The sequence below is a fragment of the Vulpes vulpes genome, chromosome 15 (genome assembly GCF_048418805.1).
Source record: "Vulpes vulpes isolate BD-2025 chromosome 15, VulVul3, whole genome shotgun sequence".
Lineage (NCBI taxonomy): Eukaryota > Metazoa > Chordata > Mammalia > Carnivora > Canidae > Vulpes > Vulpes vulpes.
In genome coordinates this window covers 56,222,944-56,238,951 of record NC_132794.1, presented here as the reverse complement: position 1 = coordinate 56,238,951, position 16,008 = coordinate 56,222,944, and the positions used below count along the sequence as shown (strand labels likewise).

General features: G+C 35.9%; 1 protein-coding gene across 4 annotated transcripts in view; it reads left to right on the top strand.

The window, feature by feature from the left end:
* Positions 1-12,461, top strand: part of TRPM7 (transient receptor potential cation channel subfamily M member 7) — a 119,181-nt gene extending 106,720 nt beyond the window's left edge. For all 4 annotated transcript variants that reach the window (XM_025998702.2, XM_025998701.2, XM_072738515.1 and 1 more), the window contains 3 exons: positions 1,236-1,287; positions 1,395-1,501; positions 10,975-12,461. In XM_025998702.2, the coding sequence (XP_025854487.1) occupies positions 1,236-1,287; positions 1,395-1,501; positions 10,975-11,105 (290 nt within the window). In that variant the 3' untranslated portion in view covers positions 11,106-12,461. The remainder of the gene's footprint in view (positions 1-1,235; positions 1,288-1,394; positions 1,502-10,974) is intronic.
* Positions 12,462-16,008: the final 3,547 nt, after the last annotated feature.

Here is a 16,008-nt window from a genome sequence, read left to right as displayed (position 1 = left end):
TTTTTTTAAAGAGGGAGTAGAGCAGGGGAGAGATCTTTAGCAGGCTCCCTGCCCAGTGTGGAGCCCAAGTTGGGGCTCCATCTCACAGCCCCAGGATCATGACCTGAGCCAAAATCAAGAGTCAAGACACTTAACCCACTGAGCAACTCAGGTGCCCCCTTTTCCCTTATTTTTGATTATTTTGTTTTATGTTGTGATTTTCCTCTACTGGGATGATGCTGTGTGTGTCTATGTGTGTGTATTTCACTTGTTCTTTTTCCAGCTATGTCATGGGCATCTTTTGGGTCATTACTGATAAATCTAAGTTACTCCTTTTAATATTTGCATAATATAATATGGAGGAGTGACATAATTTAGTCTTTTTTTTTCTTTTTTGCTACTATAAACAATGCTGCAACAAACATACTCATGTATTGCTACTTTTATGTCCATATTCCTGAATTGGCTTAAGTTAGAGATGGGTACAGTTTTAATAGCTACTGCTGGGTTCCTTTTCCAAAAGGTTATAGGAATTCATACTTAGCACTGTATGTGAATGCCCATTTCTCCACAGACTCTCCAGTGTCGAATAATCTTGTTTTAAAGAAATGATTGATTTATTTATTTTAGAGAGAGTCAAGCAGACTACAAGAGGATATATTCATATGTTAGTGTAGCAGTTTTAAAAATCCAAAAACACTTTTAAAATGGCCTATAAATTATGTTTTCATGTATCTAATTGTTCTTTGCTAAGTTGAAAAAGGGAAAGGGAAACTGGGTAACTCAGTTGGTTAAGCTTATGACTCTTGATTTCAGCTCAGGTCATCTTAGGGTCATGAGATCAAACCTGGCATCTGGCTCTGTGCTCAGCCTCGAGCCTGCTTAAGGATTCTGTCACCCTCTTCCTTGCCTCTCCCCCTGCTTGCACTCGCTTGCTCCTTCTGTCTTGGTCTCAAATAAATACATAAATCTTAAAGAAAAACAGGGAGATCATGTAGATCTTTTACATACGGAGATGTTTATTTGCAACTTTGTCCCTGTTGTATCAGAAGCAGTGCCATTGGGAGCTCATTTGCCTATCTACCAACTTTGGCAATTTCATAGTCAAATTGTAAAATATCAAGAGAAAAAAATACCCTCTTGAATAATGCTATATAATTAATAACACTATAAAATCTCTCATGACTTTTTATTACTCAAGTGTCAGTGTCTACATCAATCATACAAATTGTCTTTTTTTATATATACATATAAAGGTGTGGGTGAAAATTTGACTGACCCATCTGTGATAAAAGCAGAAGAAAAGAGGTAATAAGTTTTAATAATTTCATTAAAATATTTTTATAATTTCAAATTCTACATTTCTATTTGCATAAATTACCTTTTTTTTTTTTTTTTTTAACTACCAATTCCAGATCCTGTGATATGGTTTTTGGCCCAGCAAATCTAGGTGAAGATGCAATAAAAAACTTCAGAGCAAAACATCACTGTAATTCTTGTTGTAGAAAGCTTAAACTTCCAGGTAAACATTTTCTTAAATAGTATAATGTATAAAATGTTAGCAAATTTGGTTACTACAATACTTTATTAGGCCAAGGATACAAATACACATAATTTAATAAGTGGATCTACGCTTTCTTTTATTGCTTATAAAAATACAAAATTGTTAATTTAATACATATTTATTATGTGTCTTTTGGATGCCAAGAATTGTGCTAGGTGTTGACAGTACATTAGTGAATCAGACAGATGTGATCTCTGCCCTCAATGGAATTTAGTCAAATTTGAATACAACAGGATTAATAGGGAGTTATAGGACTGTCATAAATGCCAAGTAGAAGAAATACAAAAGGTAAAGCAAATGCTACCTGGGGAACTAACAGATTGCCTGAAATTGAGGGTTAAATAGACTTTCAAGTTAGCCTGGCAGAGTTGGGGAAAGAGTATTCCATGAAGTAGGGAACAGGAACCACAGATAAATTCTTTCAGAATTGTAATTTCATTTTTATATTTAAAGAAATAAAATTATGATGAATCTTAAGTTATAGCACAGACCAGTGGTTCTCACCCTTTGGTATGCATCAGCATCTCCTGTGGAACTTTTTAAAGATTACAGGTTTCTGGGATTCACACTCGAGCTGGGTTTTTTGAAGTTCTGTCATTATGACCAGTAATGTAATAGTTAAGAGCTTAGAGTTGGGAGCCAGACTGCATACTCCAGAAAATACCTGTATTATAGAGGTATAATTTTGTTTGTTTGTTTGAAGATTAAATGAGTTGGTATTTATGAAGTACTTAGTGCCAAGCACATAGTAAGCATGTGAATAATGTTTTTTAACTTTTTAATTGTTCATTGTTAGTGTACAGAATACCATTAATGTTTGTGTTTGTTTGTTTTTTTTGTTTATTTTTTTTGTTTATTGACCTTGTGTTCTATAACCTTTTAGACTCAATTCTAAGAGTTTTGTTTTGTAAACTCCCTGAAATTTTCTGTGTAGATAGTAGGGACAGTTCTATTACTTCCTTTCCAACCTATTTACTTTTTATTTCTTTTTCTTGACTTTTTGCACTTGCAAGGAATTCCAATACAAGGTTGAATAGGAGTAGCGAAAGTAAAATCTGCTTTGTTCTTAATCTTTTTTTTTAATATATTTGGAATTTTTTTAAATTTTTATTTATTTATGATAGTCACACGGGGAGAGAGAGAGAGAGAGAGGCAGAGACACAGGCAGAGGGAGAAGCAGGCTCCATGCACCGGGAGCCAGACGTGGGATTCGATCCCGGGTCTCCAGGATCACGCCCTGGGCCAAAGACAGGCGCTAAACCGCTGCGCCACCCAGGGATCCCCCTGCTTTGTTCCTAATCTTAAAGGGAAAGTGTCAGTCCTCCACCATTAACATGATGTCAGCTTGTAAGGGTTTTGTAGATGCATTTTATTAAGTTGAGAAAATTTTCTTCTACTTGTTTCCTGAAACTTCTTACCCTGAATGGGTGTTTAATTTTGTCAATCATTTTTAGCATCTATTTATATGGTTATTCGTTTTTTCTTCTTTAATAGGTTAATAGTACATAGTATTACATTTGATTTTTGAAATGTTGAACCAGTCATACATTCAGGACAAACTACTTTGTCATAATATTATCTTTTTTAATATAGTTGAACTCAGGTTGCTCATATTTTGTTGAGGCTTTTTATGTCTGTGTTCATGAATAACATTTGTCTACATTTGTTTTTCCTTGTACCATTTTTCCCTTCTTTTGGTATCAGGATAATAAAGACCTTAAAAAGAAGTTAGAAGTGTTCATACCTCTTCTGTTTTGGGGAATAGATTATATAGAATTAATGCTCTCCCTGTTTTAAATGTTTGATAGAATTGTCTAATGAAACATCTCAGTCTAAAGTTCTTTGTGAAATGGTTTTAAATAAGTTTAATTTTTTTTTTTAGTTTAATTTTTTTAAATCGAGGACTATTGGTTATCCATTTTTTTGAGTAAGTTTTTAGTAGTTTTTATCTTTGAAAGGAATTGGTTTGTTTTATTTAAATTGTCAAATTTATGAACATAGAATTATTTATATACTTATCTTTTTTAATGTTTGGGTTCTGATGAATCTTCTCTCTTATTATAGTAATTTGTCTTTTTTGTTTCTTGGTCATTCTGGCTACAGTATGTAAATTTTTTTGTTTTTAAGATTTTATTTATTTATTCATGAGAGAGACAGAGAGAGGCAGAGACATATGCAGAGGGAGAAGCAGGCTCCCTGGGGGAAAGCCTGGTGTGGGACTCAATCCTAGGACCCCGGGATCATGACCTGAGCCAAAAGTAGAAGCTCAACCACTGAGCTACATAAGTGCCCCTACGGTGTGTCAATTTTATCGATACTTTCAAAGAACAAGCTTTTCGTTGTTTCACTCTATTTTTTCTGTCTTTCTGCTGGTTCATATCCAGTTTGTTTTTTCGTTTGTTAAGGAAAAAGCTTAAGTTATTGATTTGAGACCTTTTTCTCTAACAAAACATTTACTGCTATAAATTTCTCTTTAAGCATTACATTGACTGCATCCCATAAATTTTGGTATGTTTACTTTTGGTTTTATTTTCTTTAAAATATTTCTTCTCTTTTGAGATTTCCTCTTTGACCTAGGAATTATTTATAGCATCTTTCTTAGCACTCAATTATGTGTAAATTTTCCAGATATCTTTCTGTTGTTGATATTTTTCATTCCATTATTAGAGAGCATACTTTGTATGATTTCAATTTTAAAAGATTTTTCTTAACTTAAAAGGATACAGTTTGTGAATGTTGCATATGCACTTGAAGAGAATATTATAATGTTGGATGGAGTATTCTGTAAATGATAATTAAGGAAGGTTTTTAGTTTTTGGTAGTGTTGTTCACTACCTTTTTATTCTTGATGGTTTTGTCTCCTTGCTCTTGTTGATTGCTTGGAAAGGAGGTCTTGAAAGTGCAGTTGTGGATTTGTCTTTGTTACCTTCAGTTCTATCAGTTTTTTCTTCATGTATTTTGAAATTTTGTTATTAGGTACATACACATTTACAGTTATTATATATTCTTGGTGAATTTATTCTTTTTATCTTTATGTAACACCATGGTAATTCTTGTTCTGAGAAATCTGCTTTGTCTAATATTAACATAGCTACTCCAGCCAATTTTTGATAAATGGTTTTATCAGATATCTTTTCCAATTTTTTTGCCTACATGTGTTAGTTATATTTATGTGGGTTCCTTTAAAAAAATGGGTTTCTGCTGAGTGAAGTAAGTCAGTCGGAGAAGGACAAACATTATATGTTCTCATTCATTTGGGGAATATAAATAATAGTGAAAGGGAATATAAGGGAAGGGAGAAGAAATGTGTGGGAAATATCAGAAAGGGAGACAGAACATAAAGACTCCTAACTCTGGGAAACGAACTAGGGGTGGTGGAAGGGGAGGAGGGCGGGGAGTGGGGGTGAATGGGTGACGGACACTGAGGGGGGCACTTGATGGGATGAGCACTGGGTGTTATTCTGTATGTTGGTAAATTGAACACCAATAAAAAATAAATTTATTATAAAAAAATTAAAAAATAAAAAAAATTTAAAAATGGTTTTCTTCTATACAGCCTATAGTTGGGTTTTAGGTTTAATTAGTTTTATTTTTTTAACTTAACTATTTCCATTTTTAACTGGTGTTTCAGACATTTTACATTTAATGTAATTTTTTTTTAAGATTTTATTTTTATTTACTTATTCATGAGAGACACAGAGAGAGAGGCAGAGACGTAGACAGAAGGAGAAGCAGGGTCCATGCAGGGAGCCCGATGCAGGACTCAATCCTGGGACTCTGGGATCACCCCTTGAGCCGATGGCAGACACTCAACCACTAAGCCACCCAGGCATCCCCAGTTAATGTAATTATTGATGTGGTTAGATTTAGATCTTGTTTTATTGTTTTCTGATTGATAACTCTTATTTTTTTGTTTGTTTTTTTATTTTGTTTATTTTTGGTTTCCAGCCCCCCTTCTGGTTTTTCTTTTTTGCATTTTTTTATTATTATTTTTTTATTGAAATTCAATTTGCCAACATATAGTATAACACCCAGTGCTCATCCCATCAAGTGCCCCCCTCAGTGCATGTCACTCAGTCACCCCATTCCCCCGCCCACCTCCCCTTCCATTACCCCTTGTTCATTTCCCAGAGTTAGGAGTCTCATGTTTTGTCACCCTCTCTAATTTTTCCCACTCATTTTCTCTCCTTTCCCTATAATCCCTTTCACTATTTTTTATATTTCCTGTATAAGTGAAACCATAATATGATTGTCCTCCGATTGACTTACTTCACTCAACAGAATACCCTCCAGTTCCATCCACATTGAAGCAAATGGTGGATATTCATCATTTCTAATGGCTGAGTAATACTCCATTTTATATGTATACCACATCTTCTTTATCCATTCATCTTTCGATGGACACCAAGGCTTCTTCTACAGTTTGGCTGTTGTGGACATTGCTGCTATCTGTTTTAGTATTCTTTTTTTTGTTTTATTTTTATTTTTTTATTTTTTCATTTTTTAAAATTTATTTATGATAGTCATCATAGCGAGAGAGAGAGAGAGGCAGAGACACAGAGGGAGAAGCAGGCTCCATGCACCGGGAGCCCGACTTGGGATTCGATCCCAGGTCTCCAGGATCGCGCCCTGGGCCAAAGGCAGGCGCTAAACCGCTGCGCCACCCAGGGATCCCCTTAGTATTCTTTTTTTTTTAAAGATTTTATTTGTTTATTCGTGAGAGACACACCCAGAGAGAGAGAGAGAGAGGCAGAGACACAGGCAGAGGGAGAAGCAGGCTCCATGCTGGGAGCCCAATGTGGGACTCGATCCCGGGACTCCAGGATCATGCCCTGGGCTGGAGGCAGCACTAAACCGCTGATACACCCAGGCTTCCCTGTTTTAGTATTCTATTTTGTCTCTGTTTAGTTTTTTAGTGGTTGCTCTTAGTTTTTCTTATCAAGCATGTGTGTGTTTTGTTTTCATGCTTGAAGGATATTTTTACTGGATCTAGAATTTTAGGTTGATACTACTTTCTTTCAGGGCTTAGAAAATGTGCTGCCTGGGTGGCTCAGTGGTTGAGCGTCTGCCTTTGGTCCAGGATGTGATCCCAGGATTGAGTCCCACATCAGGTTCCCAGCAGGGAGCCTGCTTCTCCCTCTGCCTGTGTCTCTGCCTCTCTCTTTTTCTCTCTCATGAATAAATAAATAAAATCTTTAAGAAAAAAAGAAAATGTTCGGTTGTCTTTGGCCTCTGTTTCTTTTGATGAAAATTTCATTGTCATTTGAATTGTTCTTCCCCTATATGTGATTTGTCATTATAATCTTGCTCCTTTCAAAACTTGGGTTTTTAGCAGTTCGATTCTGATATGTCTAGTTTTAGCTTTCTCTGAGTTTATCTTGGTTCAGGTTTACTTAGATTCTTGAATTTATAAATTTATGATTTTTATAAAATTTGGGGAGTTTTTAGCTGTTCAAATATTTCTTCTGCATCAATCTCTTTTCATTTGTTTCTGGAGCTCCCATTATAATAAGAATATTAGACTTTCTGATATTTTCCCAGGGACTTGAGTCTCTGGGTATTTCCTTAAAATTATTTTTTTATCTGTTTAGATTGGATAATTTCTGTTGATCTATCAAGTTCACTCTTTCCTTATTCTTCATTTCTTCATTATGCTTTTAACCCATACACTGGATTTGTTGTTTCAGTCATATTTTTCAGTCCTGTAACTTCCTTTTGGTTCTTTTTAAACTGATTCTCTGCTTAAAACTTGTTTTTCCATTCATCTCAGGTCTGTTTGCCCTGCTTCATAGAGCGTGGTTACAGTAGCACTATAAAGTCTTTGATGATTCCATCTGAGTAATCTTGAGGTTGGCATGTTTTGTCTTTTTCTTTGAGAGTCTTTGAGACTCTAGTAATTTTAGAATGTGTCCTGGATGTTTTGAATATTGTGAGATTCTGGGTCTTACTAAAAATTCTCTAGAGAGTGTCAATTTTTGTTTGTGTTAGTAGACAGCTCAGTTAAGCTCAATTTACAAGTCCCAGTCTACCTTTGTAGCTGTGGTTCCAATGTCAGTTTGATTTTCAAAGCCTTTGCAGTATTTCTCAGATCTCTTTGACTACGTGTCAAACGTGGTCAAGTCTGGGGACTGAGTGGAGGTCTGCACCATAGTTTAGTCCTCGAAGCCTATTCTGTGCTATCTTTCCACATGTGTACCACTCAAGGGTGAACTTGGGATTTGATACAAAAATTTAGGGTATCCCTCTCCATTTTCTTCCGTTCCATGATTTGTGATTGTTATGGGCCTCTTTTTGAGCAGGATGGAAGGGTAGGGGACAGATGGGGTATGCTGATTAGAAAGCCAGGATTGTGGCCTCCCTGTACTGTCATGCATTTCCTTCAACTGAATCCATTTCTGATGCTAATGGCAAGGAAAAAGATAAAAAAAAAATTTGGATCATAAAGATACCCATTTTTTAGTTCTTGTGGTCCCAGAGAAGGGTTTTTCTCTTGCTCAGCTGCCACACTCCCAAGAGTGCCTCTCCATGACTGGAGCTTGTTTTAGGTAATAGCCAGAAGAGCAAAAAGCAAAAAATAAGAAAGAGGGCATTCCCCCTCAACACTCTCCATCCCACAGAGTCCTCCTTCCTGATCCTCTGGCTAGAAAATCTTACAGCTTTTTCTATCCAGGTACATTTCTGAGATCAGGCTATCTATAAGTCTAAGCTAGAAATAAGAGAGTGGAGAAAAAAAAAAAAACAGGAAACTTACCATCAATCTAGGTCATTCTTTAAGTTTTGATCCCCTTCCTCATTATTTCTGCTCCTACTTTTCAGGAGTCTCAGATAGTGGCTTTATGTTTATGTGAAGGGTTTTTACTTGTGATCTGTGATAGAGTATGCTTAGTCCATTTTAGCCAGAACTAGAACATAGCAGTGGTGAATTTAATAGGAAGCCCAGATATAATTTTTATTTGGTTATTATATAACATAAGTTGTACGTAATTATATACTATATATAAATTATATAATATCATTTGGATCCAATGATTTTAAGTATAGTATATCTATTTTTAAAAATTATTAGGGATCCCTGGGTGGCGCAGCGGTTTGGCGCCTGCCTTTGGCCCAGGGCGCGATCCTGGAGAACCGGGATCGAATCCCACGTCAGGCTCCCGGTGCATGGAGCCTGCTTCTCTCCCTCTGCCTATGTCTCTGCCTCTCTCTCTCTGTGACTATAATAAAAAATAAAAAATAAAAAAAATAAAAATAAAAATAAAAATTATTAATATAATCAGGATTTTGTAGCTTGAAAGAGACCCTAAAAGCAATCCAGTCCAAATCTCATTTTCCAGAATATATCATTAGAGGTCAGATGATCTGTCTATGGTTATACCATAAGTTAACAACATTTTCGGGACTTGAATTATAATTGGGTTTTTCTCTATTGTTCTTCGTGTACAATACAGCTACAAGTTAATTTGCATTCCCTAAGGCCATAGTGGCACAATCTTGAATTCAGAATTTATCAAAACTTAACTTATTAAGTAGCAAATATGTATTTAGATCATTGAATACAGGCTACCACTCAAAATGAACAGTTCATATTCTGGGTTTTATTTTATTTTATTTTTTTAATTTTTATTTATTTATGATAGTCACACAGAGAGAGAGGGGGGGGGGGGCAGAGACATAGGCAGAGGGAGAAGCAGGCTCCATGCACCGGGAGCCCGACGTGGGATTCCATCCCGGGTCTCCAGGATCGCGCCCTGGGCCAAAGGCAGGCGCTAAACCGCTGCATCACCCAGGGATCCCTGGGTTTTATTTTATATGGAGATAAAAAGAAGTATAAGAATATATGCAGGACTATGGTTAGTTTTAAGTAAAATTGATATTACTGCATTGTTTTCCAATTCTGCAACTGTTGTCTATAATTCCCAAAATTATTTCAGCCTGTCCCATAGGTATAAATGTAATCTAAATACTGATAGTATCAAATTTAAATTAAAGACATCCCATCCTTCCTGAATTCTTGTTTGTATATTCAGTTTCCTGCATCTCTACTGGGATACTGTGGATCATCTTTATAAGTAATATGTCCATTCCAGAACTCTGGAGGCTCATTTACCACCTCTGCACTTCCCTATCTCATTAAAGTTTTTACCCAGTTGTGCAGGCTCAAAACCTAAAAGCTGATCTGTTTTTCTTCTCTCACCTTTCTTAGCCAATCTGTCAAATTTTGTCCACTCTGATTCTGAAATCTTCCTAGAATTCGTCCATTTCTCTTAATCTTCGTTGCCACCATTCATTTCCTGTGTTCTTGCCAAATGCCCTTAACAAGACTTCATGTGACAGAATAGTCAGTTAAATTTGGTTATGTTATTCCTTTAACACTGCTTAATAACCTTCTGCTTACTACCTTACCTTAGCTTGCATCTCATAGATCAGGGGTCAGCAACTTTATAGTAAAAGACAAGGTAGTAAAATATGGCCAAATGACCTATGTCACAGCTACCTGGCTCTACCATGGTAGTACAGAAATAGACATAGACAATCTGTAAACAAATGAGCATGGCTCATTCCGATAAAACTATTTTTTTTTTAATTTTTATTTATTTATGATAGTCACAGGGAGAGAAAGAGAGAGGCAGAGACATAGGCAGAGGGAGAAGCAGGCTCCATGCACCGGGAGCCCAATGTGGGATTCGATCCCAGGTCTCCAGGATTGCGCCCTGGGCCAAAGGCAGGCGCCAAACCGCTGCGCCACCCAGGGATCCCCCGATAAAACTATTTACAAAAATAGGTAGCAGGTGAGATTTGGCTCACTGACTATATTTTTGACAACCCTTAGCCATTAACTGCTGCTTGACCCCATTTTCTAGTAGTCTTTCCATCATCCATCAGTTACTACATGCAAGCATGCAGTCTTCTTGTTATTTTTAGGAAACAGCACATCTGTTTCCTTTTTGCAGTCTTCAATTAATCTTCCCTCTGCCTAGAACACACTTCCTGGAGCTTTGAGTCATTTTTCAACATTCAGGTCTCTACTCAAATATTACCTCCTTTGCCTCTTCTGCTCAGCCTTGTATAAAAGAATCCGCTTACATACCATCTCCTATCTGGCCCTCATCATACGGTTTGCTTCAAAGCACTTTATTACTACACAATTCTGTTATTTTTCTATTTGTGTTTTTTCATCCAGAAGAATATAAGCTCCATGAGAGCAAGGACCTTGTCTGACTTACTTATTGCTCTTTCTACTCTTACATGAGTTACTGACTCGTGGTCAGAACATAATACTTACTTTTCAATGAATGAATTATTTCATTTTTATGTATGTAAATTTTGAGACTTTAGAAGAAAATTGATTTAGAAAATATTCTTAATTTTTCATTTCTATGAAATATTGACTGTTTTTCCTTTCCTCTTTTTTTTTGTGGTTATGAATATAGATCTGAAGAGGAATGACTATACACCTGATAAAATTATATTTCCTCAGGATGAGCCTTCAGATTTGACTCTTCAGCCTGGAAATTCCACCAAAGAATCAGAATCAACTAATTCTATTCGTCTGATGTTATAATATTACCGAATCATTGATTTAGCGTACACCTCACAAAAATGTTACCTAGTCATTTTTCCTTCAGGAGGAAATTGGTAATAGAGAAAAGTGTGTGCAAATGAATATGCTAATTCTGGCACAGTTAAAAGGTCAATATTCTTTTGGCCTGTTTAAAGTAGTCAGTCAGGAACTCCCTATAGGATACAGCTGGCAGCTGTTAAACTTTAAAGGTAAAGGAAAATTAGTATTTATAACTTTTTAAAGGGCTCTTTTTAGCAGAAGATTTCATTTGACTTTGTTCTGATGAGGGTGATACCCTCGCTTATGTGGTGCAATACCATTAACCAAAGTTAAGTGTCTGTGCAGATTTTATTGGCAGCTGGTTTACTGCCATTCAGCTAGTGAAATGAAGAAATCACTCAGCCTTTTGGTTAAATGGCGGACGTCTTCCTCAGTGTGTTTTAGTGTGTTCAGTGATGATGTCACTAGTTCCCAGCTAGATGCTTGTTGGCCATGGGAAAGGAGGTGACTTGTTATTCTAGATCCGTAGGGATACAAGAACCCTGAGCTGAAAACCATTTTCTAAGAGGGACTTATGAATCAGGATTAGGCTTCATATTTAAGGATGGAGCTAGTTTTTTTGTTAAATAGAGCCCAAATTGTGCAAAAGTATTAAGTGTGTTGGTTTTTTTTTTTTTAAACATTGTTTTATCAAGTCCTTGTTAAGTAGAAGAAAGCCATGGTAGACTGGTATAACCTAAATATATCAGAGGAGAAACTTAACTTGCTATTCAAGAGAAGTTACCTTGTAAAAAGAGTTAAAGTGCTTTTTTCCTATCTATATCTAGTGACAACCTGGAAGCTACATACTTCTCCAAAGATTTTATTGACCAGTGTATCAAATCAGAATGTAAACATAAATTCTTTCATATATTTAAAATTGTGTAGGAACATCTGAACATGAGTATTGTTTGTGGTACTTATTTAAGAAACTGAGTTGGATTATCATTATGTGATGTCGGGAGATTGCAATGTAACTTTATGCCAATAAAATGTAATTTAACTGCCCCAGATATTGTTGAATACTCAACAAGAAAAGCTTTCATCTTACTAAAGTTTTATGCTTTGATTTTTTTATTTGTTTGTTTCCTAGGTACTAATTTTAATTTTTATTTAGGAAGGAGCAGTGTAAATCTTACTTGTATTCAGTAGTGTATCTCATAGATACAGACAAGGCAAGAAGAGATAAGCTGTTTAAATAGTGTTTAATATTAAAGGGGGGGAGAAAGAAAAAGTGTATTAAAGATATTATACTATATACATTTTGTATATCATAAAATCTTTAAAAGAAATTAAATAAATTTATTCTTGTTTACAGATGTTTAGTGAGTTGAATCATTCTGAAAAACTGTTTTCAGAGTGTCATTTTTTTTTTAAATAAACCATTTTGTACACTTAACAACCTTTTCACCTGCTGCCCTGTACCCCCCACCCCCCAAGATTTATTTATTTTGAGAGAGAGTGAGCATGTGTGTGCAAGCGTGGGCAGGGGCAGAGGAAGAGAATCTCAAGCAGACTCCCCTCCCTGCTGAGCACAGAGCTTAATTAATGTGGGTCTTGATCCCATGACCCTGAGATCATGACCTGAGCCACCCAGACACCTCCCCTCTTTTTTTTAAATCTGTTTCTTGTTATGTCAGAATATGGGGATACGGATTTTGTTTAATATTAAACTATGTTTAATTTCATGTTGATTATTTTCATTAGATAATAATAGTGAACTTAATATATACCAGGTATTACTTAAGTATTTTACATATGTTGACCCATTTAATCCTTAAAACAGTCTTACGAAATAGCTATTATTATCATGATATTTATTTTCTATTAGAAAATAAAAGCTTTAGGTAAAGTAACTTTCCTAAGATTCTTATAATTAGTGCATAGCAGCTCTAGGATTCAAATCCAGGAAGACTCGCTTTTGTGTACTCTCCTGAGCCTCGTGCTATATTGACTTTCAAGGATAATGATGATTGGTTTCTGTATCAGTTCCTGGTTGCTTTTCTGAAATAAATCTCCATAACTTTTCTTTGCTAATTCTGGAAAGTAACAGTCTATCTGAAAACCACATTTCTCATTCCAAAGAACTGTGATCTTTCTTTAGGTTACTGAATTTCATCATTATTACTCTAGTCCAAAAATGTCATTTGCATAATCTCTTTAATATTTTCTTCTCAGTCTCATCCTACTGAGAACAAAGCTCTATCTCTTTACCAAATTACTTCTTAAAACATCTGCAGATGTTCTCTGATAATATGCCTTCCTCAGTCTGGTGATATGAGCCATCATTATTTTAAAAAGTAATACATGTTGGTTTTATTGGAACATAAGGTGAAGATTTTAAATCTCTTTTTACCCCCATTAGATTATACACTTCTTAGAGGAAAGGACCCTTCGGATTTTTCACTACTGTAACACCGAACACCTTGCATAGGCACATGGCTTGTGATAGGCACACCAGTAAAAAACATTAATTTTTACTGCAATACCAAACTTTCTCTTGAGAAAGATAAATGATAGTGATACAGTCTTGAGTGTCTAAGTGGACAATCTAGGCAAGAGTACCCAACAAATAGTCACCTGTCATTCAGCTCAAGTAATTACTTGAAAAAAAAAAAAAAGGATGAATCTAGGGGCAGCGATTTTTGTGATCCTCCTTATTTACTTGATCTGCTTTAGTTTCCTACCTAGGTTTCACACCAAGTATCTAAAGTTGACCCTCAGATCTTTCACAACTAGCAATTAAATGCTCAGTAATTACTGGAGTGAAACCTCAACCACTGGTGTGTCTCTGTTACCAACTGAGAGCTGTCTTACTTATTTTTGATTTCCCCTAGTGCTTTACTGGCATATGTAGCATAGAATACAGATGCTCAATAAATATGTGTTGAAGAATAATAGAATAATTCTAATTTATTAGACCATTAGTGAGCTTTTTTTTTAATAAATTTATTTTTTATTGGTGATCAATTTGCCAACATATAGAATAACACCCAGTGCTCATCCCGTCAAGTGCCCCCCTCAGTGCCCGTCACCCATTCACCCCCACCCCTTGCCCTCCTGCCTTTCCACCACCCCTAGTTCGTTTCCCAGAGTTAGGAGTCTTTATGTTCTATCTCCCTTTCTGATATTTCCCACACATTCCTTCTCCCTTCCCTTCTATTCCCTTTCACTATTATTTATAGTCCCCAAATAAATGAGAACATAGAATGTTTGTCCTTCTCCGGTTGACTTATTTCACTCAGCATAATACCCTCCAGTTCCATCCACGTTGAAGCAAATGGTGGGTATTTGTCGTTTCTAATGGCTGAGGAATATTCCATTGTATACATAAACCACATCTTCTTTATCCATTCATCTTTCGATGGACACCGAGGCTCCTTCCACAGTTTGGCTATTGTGGACATTGCTGCTAGAAACATCGGGGTGAAGGTGTCCCTGCGTTTCGTTGCATCTGTATCTTTGGGGTAAGTCCCCAATTGTGCAATTGCTGGGTCGTAGGGCAGATCTATTAGCGATCTTTTTCTTACGTAAAATCTCAAGGTATGGTTTTGAACCTTTGAAATCGTTTTTCTTCTGAACTCTGGAAATTCCTCAAAGCAGAGTTGCTAACTGGGGTCCATGATTCTGCCCTGGTGGTCATGGGTGTTCACCATAAATAGCACCAATCAACAGTGCTTTCATGTGCTGCCCCACCCAACACTTAGCTCTCTCCTTTGCTCTTTTTCTCGGGATTTCTATGCAATCTGCATCAATGGAACTTTTCTATCATCTTATCATATCTAAGGCATTTTAATAAAAATGGTTTTGGTTTTCTTCTGTAGCCATTTATTATTTAGAGTATTGGTTGGTTATGAAGATAATATTATCTATTTGTAAATCGCTATTTTGTATTTTATGCATGCTCTGTAACTTGATTTATTTTTATTTTATTTTTTAGTTATTGATTTGGAATATATTCACATTCTAATAAAAAAAAAGGCATTTTAATAAAAATGCCTTAGTATGTGTTTCTAAAATATAAGAACTGTGATATAGTCACACCTAAAAAACTAAGTTTCTTAATATCAGAAAATGTCATTCTCAAAAAAATTTTTTTTACAATTTGGTTCAGTCAGGACCCAGTTAAGATTTATTACACATTGCAGTTGTTTGACTTGTCTTTAAAGTTTCAATATACAGGCTTCTGGCATTTGCCCACCACCACCACCTAGTTTATTTTTTTAAAGAACCCAATCATTCGTTCTAAAAAGTTTCCCACATTCAGGGTTTTGCTGATTATTTCCCTTATCTGCCATTTTACATGTTTCTGTTTCTTGAATATGCCATAAACTATTAGGTTTAGAGTCTTGGTCAAATTCAAGATTGAATTTTTGTCAAGAATATGTACCTCGGTGGTGTATACTTCCATTAGGAAACATGGTGCTGGTTGTCTTTTTGATGGTCATTACCTAGATCTATTAATTAGATCAGTGATTCGTGCAATGGACCACCAACCCTGAGGGTCCCCAGGCCACTGTCAGGGAGCCCACAGAGTCAAAACTTCTGTAATTCTAAGCTATTATTTGCCTTTTTCACTATATGGAAAGCTTTACTGATGAGGCAAAATTCTTGATGGGTAAAACTGTTGGTATCTTGGCACAAGTCAGAGCAGTGGCACCAAACTGTACAAGTAGTCATACTCTTTACCCTCACTACAGTTTAAAAAAAAGAAAAAAGTCATCTAAAATGTCTGATCCTGGGGCCTGCCTGGCTCAGTCTGTGGAGCATGTGACTCTTAAGGAGTTGTGAATTCAAGCCCCATGTTGGGTGTAGGGATTAATTAAAAATAATCTTTAAAAAGTAGATAAAATGTCTTTGATGT